The sequence below is a fragment of the Eleutherodactylus coqui genome, chromosome 6 (genome assembly GCF_035609145.1).
Source record: "Eleutherodactylus coqui strain aEleCoq1 chromosome 6, aEleCoq1.hap1, whole genome shotgun sequence".
Taxonomy (NCBI): domain Eukaryota; kingdom Metazoa; phylum Chordata; class Amphibia; order Anura; family Eleutherodactylidae; genus Eleutherodactylus; species Eleutherodactylus coqui.
The window spans coordinates 242,581,104-242,591,148 of NC_089842.1; the positions used below are offsets into that span (position 1 = coordinate 242,581,104).

General features: G+C 41.2%; 1 protein-coding gene across 1 annotated transcript; it reads left to right on the forward strand.

The window, feature by feature from the left end:
* The first annotated feature begins 607 nt into the window (after positions 1-607).
* LOC136633454 (nicotinamide N-methyltransferase-like) lies at positions 608-4,700 on the forward strand. The gene is made up of 3 exons (XM_066609207.1): positions 608-798; positions 2,632-2,839; positions 3,493-4,700. The coding sequence occupies exons 1-3, from the start codon at positions 648-650 to the stop codon at positions 3,914-3,916; spliced, it is 783 nt and encodes a 260-aa protein (XP_066465304.1). The 5' UTR covers positions 608-647; the 3' UTR covers positions 3,917-4,700.
* Positions 4,701-10,045: the final 5,345 nt, after the last annotated feature.

The following is a 10,045-nucleotide window of genomic DNA, read 5'->3' on the forward strand; positions in this document are numbered from 1 at the left end:
TGGTGCCCAATTTCTTTTCTTTTTTCATCCTAACAGCGTGGTCGTTCAGCACATCTACATCACTTCTCAGACTTTCAAGTCAACATCTGGCTTTTCCCGGGCCTTTGCTGACATTCATACTTTCCTCTATAGCGGAAAGTCAAGAAGACTGTCACGCCCGCAGCAGAGCTCCACTGTCAAGTATTACTTCCATAAAGCTACTACATACACAGTATAACATGGACACGTATATACTGTATTAGTGGAATTTATACTATTACTGGTTGATTGTAATTATATGCTGACTTGTATAGTTAAGCTATTATATTTCATTGGGCGGGGGCCATTTCAGTGTAACTCTTTCATTCATCACTCCTTACCGGATGGTTGATCAGAGGCTCATTTTAAAAGCCATTGCAGACTGAGAAACTATTTTCCTTTGTCTTTATTTTCATAAAACATTGTTTGAAGTTGATTAATATTTTATGCTAACCTAAGATAAAGCTACTATAATCGGCTACCTTGACTGTCACATGAAGGTAGTAATACTCATCATGTGATAAGTAACAGAAATTGCAAATTGATTCCCTAGTACTCCTATAAATAGCTTGAGGTGTAGAACGAGTCACTCAGTCAGTCCTTACCTATCAGACTGTGAAGGTTAGACAATGGAGTCCTCTGCCTGTAAGCTCTATCATGTAGATGGCGTTGATTCCAGACAATATCTGGAGATATACTTTTCAGATAAACCTGAAATGGTCTTTGCAGAGGAGACCTTGAAATTCCCCATTGAAAATCTTACAAAAGCGTTCACAGCTGGTATGTATCTTTCTATGTTTAACTATTATTATATATTTTTCCTAGTACGTTGATTTACTTTACTTTTTCCTACTTTTATTATGGAGCTATATTCATCCCTACAACACAACTGTATCTTATTATCAATATCACTTTGTGCCTAAAGTAACATACAGTAGGGTTAGGAGCAGAGCTCTTGTACCTCTTGGAAGAGATAGTTGTCAGCAAGAGAGATTAATGAATTTGTTGAACCTAATCGTTTTGGCTGTAAGAGATTTTCAACAAATGTCTGGATAATTAAAATCTCCCATGATCACTGGAGGCCTATTTAGATGTAACGAATCTTAGGGAATGTGACAGACATCACAGAGTCCGGGGGCAGGTACCTCAGGATACGCAGAGAGGCCAAGTAAAAAAAGTACATCACCCAGCTCCCTTTACCTGTAAAGGGAATCCGTGACCACAATTATGCTGCGGGACGATGACCAATACTCGTTCCCCGCTTACACTCGCTCCCGTGCTATTGCACGGAAGCTAGTATCACAGGCTCTCTGACAGAAAGGCCAACAGGTTGACAGAGAGGCTGTAGGATATTTCACTCCTCGCACTCCTTCGCCCCTCTCCATTGACTTAACATAGCGGACATTCAATACTGAGCGGCTGCTATATACACTAAATGATGATCATCCATAATTTATGCAGCAAAAAGGATGGACGATGAGCTGAATGATCATCGTTCAGTGTAAATAGCAGCCATTCACTACTGAATGGCCACTATGTTAAGTCAATGGAGAGGAACAGGGGTGCCCGAGGAAAGAAATATCCCGCTACCCTGCTGTGAGCCAGCGACAGTGAGCAGCATGAGAGCGAGTATGCCAGACATTCATCCCGTCTAAATGGGCCTTAGTCCTACTTTTTTGAGAACGTGGCCATCTGATGTAGAAACAGCTCATCCATATCTTCTGCTTGTCCAGGAGCCCTAAAGAAAATGTTTACAATGGCACTTTCTGTTGTTCCTGCCATGTATTCCTACCCAAACACCATCTACAGAACGGCTTTTCTCTGAAGCTAAGATCTGTGTGGAGATATAGGCTTTCATAACATAAAATGCAACACCTCCTCTATTCTTATTAGGTCTGTGTCTTATAAATAAGTAGTATCCTTAAAGCCTTGGAATAATCATGTGTATCATGCCACCAAGTTTCCGTGATGTCAATGACATTATATTTCTCTTCTCTTGTGTTAGAAGCTTTAATTCTTGTTTGTTTCCCATGCTCTGTGCATTTGTATAAAAACATGTTAGTTTGTGATCGGGGTCTCTTGCTCCTCTGCTTTCCTTTTGAATTTTTACCATTTATTTTTCCTTTCCACTTTTAATAGCAAGGTACACAGTTGTATTCATTAGCTGTATATTTTTTCCTGGCCTTCATTTCCCTTCTCATATTGTTATAGTTTAAAGCTCTCCTGATGAGAGTAGCAAGGTGCCTGACAATCATATGCTTTCCTGCCATTGTAAGGTTCCCATTGTCTCTAGCAAGGATTCCATCGAATAGGTAATTCCCTCCATGGTCTGAAAATCCCAACCTTTGCTGATGGTACAGTTGACTATTCATGTTTTGTTTGGTAGAAATTAAAGGAAAGCATATTTACGTAATGTTAATGAATATACATAAAAAAACACAAAAAGCATCACTTGTGCTATTTAGTGTATAGTAAAGTGGGTGAATGAAATAAGTTAAGGCATAAGGGGAGACCACAGTGACTCTGTAGTCCCACATATACGTGGAGCTAGCTATATATGAGGGTTTAACATATGACTATAGATGCTTCAATATTTGCCATTTATTCTTACAGGTCTCATTAGAGGAGAGATCTTGATTGACCTCAGCGTTGGTCCCATGATTCATCATTTGTATGCGGCCTGTGAGTTTTTCAAGCATATTATAGTGCTGAAGGCCACTGACCGATGCATCCTGGAGCTGAAAAGATGGCTGGACACACGGACCGGAGCATTTCATTGGGGCCATGCCACACAGCTTCATGTAGACACAGAGGGAAAGAGGTGAAATATTGGATCAACTATTAGGAGAGAACCTGCTGTCATTGTCATCATTGCTGCAGTACAAATGTGCTCCTATATCTCTTTTAATGCACCCATGACACTATTTGACTTGGCAGCAGCTACCTGACACTTGTTGCTGCAGTTAAGTTTACTGTTAATTAAAGTCTCCACGTCCTTTGTCATGTCAGTTTTGCCCAGTGGTTTCCCATTTAGTCTGCGCTGGTGGCCTTTTTTCCTGCCCATATGTATAACCTTACACTTAGCAGTGTTAAACCCCATTTGCCACTTTTCTGCCCAAACTCCCAATTTAGCCAGATCCATTTGCAATTGTACACTGTCCTCTCTTCTGTTAATTACTGAACATAGTTTTGTTTCATCTGCAAATATTGCTGTTTTACTGTGCAGCCCTTCTACCAGGGCATTAATAAATATACTGGACAGAATAGGCCCAATACATTTGTAATGCTAGTCTATAGTTAGAAGTATAAGCCTGACACTTAGTACTCCGGTCTTGGTTGACTTCAAGTCTTTCTACCAGTACTGGGAGCCAACAATCTACAGATTACTGATATATAGTGGTAACTGCTGAGCTGTGATGCCCATAGTGATGTCAGTGGGATAATTACTTTCCTCATTTTTCCCATTTCTTTCAGAGAGCAGTTACAGGACAAAGAAGAAAAAATGAGATCAGCAATTCAACATGTTATGAAATGTGACTTTGGGAAAGAAAATATAATAGAACCGCTGGACCTCCCACCAGCCGATTGTATTATCAGTGCTTGGCTTCTAGATGTTATCAGCAAAGACCATGATGATTTCAGGAGATGTCTTGGGAAGTTCTTAAGGCTGCTGAATCCTGGGGGATATCTCATATTAATTGGGACTTTAAATGCAACATATTTCACAGTTGGCAAGGACAAGATCCATATTCTCAGATATGATGAGGATTTGGCCAGGAAAGCTCTAGTTGGAGAAGGCTTTGTTATTGATTGCTGTAAGGTTAAGGAGAGAAAGGTTGTGAGTGACCTCTGTGACACTAAGGGCAACATATTCATTGTTGCTCACAAGGAGAAGTAGAAACTTAAAGTTAAGTCTGCCAGTTAGTAGTCGATATGTAAATCTTTCAACTAGAATTTAATAATCAAACCGGGGCTTCCTGTATGATCGAACTCACCTGCAGAGTTCATAGACAATTCTATTAATGTGCCTATAGGTGTCTGCAATAGTTTAATTTAAACTTATAGTTTCATCATTGCAGCATGATGCCCGTATAGTAAGAGTCCAATGTATTCATGAAATGTAAGCTCCCCCACCCTCCAGCAACTGATTGACAGCCTTCTCCCTTTTACTGCGCATAGGGAGAAAGCTATCAATCTGCAGTGGGAGAAGCCTGCATATCATGAATACATTTCTATACTGTTTTATAGTGGTGGTAGCATGCTGCTATAATTAAGCTATAGGATATTCACAAATTACAGACATACTGCCGGAATCAGCGTGTGTGACTATTGATGCTGCTCTATGACAGAGCAGCATAATTGTGGTCACGGATTCCCTTTGCAGGTAAAGGGGGCTGGGGGGTGATGAACTTTTTTTTACTTGGCCTCTTTGTGCATTCTGAGGTACCTGCCACCGGAGTCTGTGATGCGGACGAAACTCTCTGTCACCTGCCCTAACAGCCCCGTAAGTTAGTTTGTGGTGCTTTAGGCAGGTAAAAGGTACCCTTTAAACAATTGGTTAGTTTGATGTTATTAAAACTTTGTGTTTGGAAACTTTATTTGGACTGAGAATAGCCCTGAGATCTCATATGATCATCTGCATTACATCAATATGGTAATAAAGGTAAATATTTAGCTTTGAACTGTGTATTTTCCTTGAGGAGATCAGGATGTCTTGCCTACTTCTTACTACATGATTCTGAATCTTGATGTATGAGCCATAAAATCCTCATATGTCTGAAACTCAAGAAATGAAAATGCATATAAAAAAATTTATGACCCCATTCATCGTGAACCTTTGCTCATCCTCAGGGCTCAATCACTTATTATATTTTATATAAAATCATAACTTTTCCAACAAAGAGGTGTATAAAGACTCTGCTCTGCTATATGGTTGTAGGCCTCTGTCTTCATATAACAGCATACAAAAGGTTGCTTTGTTGAATTTGCTATGAAAATCATGGTATGCTACACTTAACATGTACTGTATGCAGAGAAGCATATCTCCTAACATCTGGTACCCCAAGGAACCTGTGAGGGGCTAATTCAGGTTTATGCCTTTAAATTGATAAGTGTATTTCACAGAATACTTATGTGTTTATAATTTGCGTCTTCTTCTGCTAAAGGTTTAAGCTTATACGTGTAAGGGCCAACGCTTTAATAATAGACTACAGTGACTCCATTTTGTATCTCTTTGCTTGTTTGCTTTAATACATGTATCTGTATTAATTTCAACTTTTACCTAGAAAGATGTTAGATCCCAATTATAATGACCCTGAACATGTTCCCATATGTCTTATCAGCTTTCTCTCTCCCATGTCTTCTTTCCTTGAGAAAGCTCACTCCCTTCTAGTAAGAAGCGTCCAAGAACATTTTGTTTTGATACAGTTGTCACCGGACATTGATGTATTGTTCATGTAGGAGACGTCTTTGAAAGATGTGTATTGTTAATTAAAATCTGCAGATGTTATGTAGCCTTGGGCATGCCTGGGGCATGCGCAGTAATCAAATCAATACGTCAGCAAACCTTTCCTATATCTTCTGTAACTCTGAATAAACACTTACTTCACTCATGGCAATCCCATCTTGCATGTGGCTGTCCATTTGTGTCGTCTGAGTACTCACCTCTAAAGACCAATTCGGAAGCAGACAGCATCAGCTCAACGGTCGGTTTATGACCCCCCACATTACTTGGCGACCAACGAGGGCCAGAATTTAACTCCTTACCTGCAGCCGATATCTGACAACCCTGCCTGCCGACCAGCTGGACCAGAGGCCACGGGACCCCAGATCTACAAAACACCGGTGTAAGGTAAGCCCTTGACTTACCGCCCTAGATCTGAGTTCCCCTGTCTTCAAAGTCACGTGTCGACAGAACGGTTTGTTGCTGCATGTTTATAGGATACTTCTGCCTGTTATTTACGGTGTTCTTGGTAACCGTGCTAGACGGAAGAACCCACATGTGTATATTGCCATGCTGTCTGCTGCAAGCATTGAACTTATCAGGGTTAAAATTTCTAAGTGCAACACCAATCGGGCCCACCCCACTTGCCCCGTTGCCGGCCGTAAGAATAGACACCACACAGAGGTCTGGTATAGTTTCTCACACGGGACATGGCTCTCGGCTGACGTCGACGTCGCCGCCGTGCTTTATTACAGATTACATGAGATCTTATACATTCTGCCCCCTCACCACCAAGGGGTGATGGGCTTATAACCATATATGGGCAGTCCGGATTTGCGGACTGAGACAGTGAAAGTCATACAACAGTCATTATCTTGATACTGGCGCCTCTGGCTTACGTACAGAAAATCACGTATTCAATTAACTCCAGTACAAAGAATCACCCATTCTATTCTAAGAAGTCCGGATTTCGGCCTAAGACAGTGAAAGTTATGTACATTTGAACATCTTGATATGGGCTTCTGGGAAAACAGCCAAGTACATGCGTCCTTCATGTCTGGTTCGGTGGTTTTCTCTGAATTTCTAGAACATCTCTCTTGAAATATCTGATGTAAGGCGACATAAGTTTTTTTCATTTGGAATTGAATAAAACTTGCATATAGGTATAAAAGCATAAAAAACACATATGGCAATATATATATATACCCTCACAAACCCCCCTAAAAAACTTAATATGGAGATCAAGCATCAGACTTTGCACTCTTCCTCGGTCGTCTCTCCCTTGCGTCAGGGTTTCTCCACTGCCCGTAAGTCCCTACTCCTAAAGGGGAGGGATCCCTACCTCACCTCAGAAGGAGGCCATGGATTCCCTGGGCTTATTTCCGGGCATCCATACCCTCTATCTGTAGAAGTTAACACCCCACAGGGTGTGCCCTCGCCGGAACCTAAGGTCTTCTGCACTTTCCCTAGGCAAATGGGAAGTCCCCTGACAGTCCATCTTATGAGACCGGGGCGGCACAGTACTAGTCCATCTCTCCATTCTTCTGGTAACGTACCTGGTTGGCATTATCGGAACTGGCTCTTCATCTTTTTCAAACAAGGGAAATGTTGGTGTCACATTACTCATACTCATACTCTTTGATCAAAGGGATAATACACATACAGAAAATTACATACCCCACCTCTTTCTGCTAAAATCATATCCAGGGCCACTCTAGGGCCATGGATGCAGTGGGCCCTAACTGGTCAGCTAACCCTTTCAAAGCATCTCTAGTGTAGTTTACAAACCTCTGCCGATTGTAAAAGATATAATTCATCCAATCTACATTATTATTAACAGTGACAAAAGCAAATAAGGACTCAAAACCTGCTTTAACCTGATCTCTAGAATTAAATTAATCTCGCACCCCCCTTGGCACTCCTATTGCATCTATGTATACATGTGGATTAAAGTTACCACCTGGAGTGTCAATGTCTCTCTTAGCACGATGCAGTGTTGGATTCTCACCCTCAGTGTAGGCTTCATATTGATTGTACATTTCATTGTATTAATTTGTTCTGAAACAGGGGGCTAGTGTACAGTAGTCAAAGGTGTGTGTTAGAGGAATTGTACCACATTATAGCATGTAAAGGATATGCAGGATCATTAGTTTTTTCAGTGCGAAGTGTGGATCCAAGTGGGCTTTCCTTCGAGCTTGACTGCAGTTGGGGTGGTGAACAACATCTGGTAAGGACATTCAAACCGGGTTTCTCTCTCAACTTTTTCACATAGACCCTGTCACCTGGTTTCAGATTGTGACACTCATCTGTAGGACCTGGGAGAAAAGCAGAGACTACAGAATACATTACTAACAATTCCTTGGAGAGACCTATGATAACATTAACAAGAAAATCATTTCCCAAACTCTGCTACTGTGGCATGTACCCTCCTAAGAAAAAGAAAAACTAATAGAAGACACTCAATTCAAAATTTACCCATTTTCACTATTGTCTTTTGTATCTACTTTCCCCCTACTCCGCGGATGGTAGGGTGTGTGAAAAACCTAGAATATACCCAAACAGACATGATGTATTGCATTATTTCACCTGTGAAGTGTGTACCTTTGTTTGACTCAATCACTTCCGGTACCCCGTATCTGCGGATTACCTCATTCATGAGCTTCTGTGCGGTTACCTGCTTATTTACTTTGGTAACAGGGTAGGTCTCCAACCTGAAAAGAAATCAACAACAAGCACATATTCATGCTTCCCAACAAGTGGGAGCTGAGTGTAGCCAATTTGCAATCCCTGAAATGGGTAGAGTGGTCTAGGCAAGCGTGATGTGGCAAATTTACTTCTGCCCTGTTGCTTTACGGCAAAGATCATGCAAAATTGGACAAATGATGCAGCAGCTACAGAAAACCAAGGAGCCACCCGTCGTCGTTCAAGCATCGACATCATTACTGCTTTGAGAGGTGCGTCTTTCCATGCGTCAGCTGGGCCATCATGGGGCACAGGGACTATGGTAAGCAAGTTCTGTTGACTGTTCACCATACGCCGTCCCTTTTTAGTCCATTTGTAGTTTTAGTCAAAGTCCAAAGTTATAATCAAAGTCCAAGTTCATATCAAAGTCCAAGATTTTTATCAAAGTCCAAGTTCATATCAAAGTAGTCAAAGTCCAAAGTTATTATCAAATTCTTCTTTTCTTCTTTCTTCCACGGCTTGAGGGCCGCTGTTTTTGCTGTGTGGTCTGTGATGGCGTTGCCTCTTGCTTCTCCGGTGTAGGAATTGGTGTGAGCTTTCCACCTTGTCAGGTAGATGTAGGGCCTCCATGAGACTCTGCACCGCTGCAACATTCTTAATTGGCTGTCCTGCTGTGGTAAAAAACTGTCTGGCCTTCCATTTTGGGCCGTAATCATGAGCTATGCCAAATGCATACCGGGAGTCAGTGTAAATGTTTGCCGTCTTACCTTCTGCCACTCTACACGCCTCCGTGAGTGCTTTTAGTTCCGCTTCTTGTACTGCGACATGCGGAGGCATTCTGCTTTTTAGGACATCTTGTTGTGTAACCACTGTATATCCAGTGTGGAGTCGTCAATCACCCTGGGTACCATCTATAAAAAACAACTCAAAATATGCATTATTAACAAGGGCTTTCAGTAACTTTTTAAAACTTAAATTTTCTTGTTGCATCACTGCTAGACAATCAGGCTGATATTCTATTTCAAAAAGATTAGAATCTTGTTGCAAAAAATTTAGAAATTTAAAAATGACTTGCAAAAAAATTTAAAAATGGCTGATTTGCAATACCTAAAATGGCTGACTGGCAATACCTAAAATGGCTGACTTGCAATACCTAAAATGGCTGACTTGCAATACCTGGATCACCTATGCCTTCTCCTCCCCCCCTTTAAACCAGGGTACTCAATTGGAACAATAGTAGCCGGGTTTAAGTTAGTACAACATTGTAAAAAGATTTGATGGATGCAGATAAGGCCTGTAAAATGTTAACACCAATAGCAGAAACATGAGTTACACCGGGGCAGAATAATCTACAAAACCTCTACTAATATTTGAAATGTGATATCCCTTTAACTGAATTCATTATTAGTCTGTTCCTGCCTGCAATATCTTTATCAAATTTCAGACAGGAGAAAAAAAAACAAAAAAAAAAAAAAAAAACTAGCTGCTCAAAATCCTCACCCCCTCCCTCGTGCAAGAGGAGGGATGAAACATTATTACGTACTATTACATCATATAGCTCCACCCCTTCGATATTGGCTCCGTGCGTCCGTCTTCTCAGCTCCATTTCAGCGTAACAGTCCAAGCATCCACATCACAAGCAAGCAAAGTCCCATGCATGGGGAGGACTTCTATCCCCAGTCATTACCTGCATCACACATTCCACACAGCCCACCGCAGCTTGAACACGGGTCACTAACTCTCATCCATCCATGCTCTCAAGTCTGCTCCGTCACCCCCCTTGAAGGTGTACCAGTACACACAGATGCACGGACAAAAAAAAAAGTTTGACAAACATACATACATCAGTTGAAAAACACCGAGGTGAGTGCTTTTAATTTTATAAAGTACATAATTCTATTG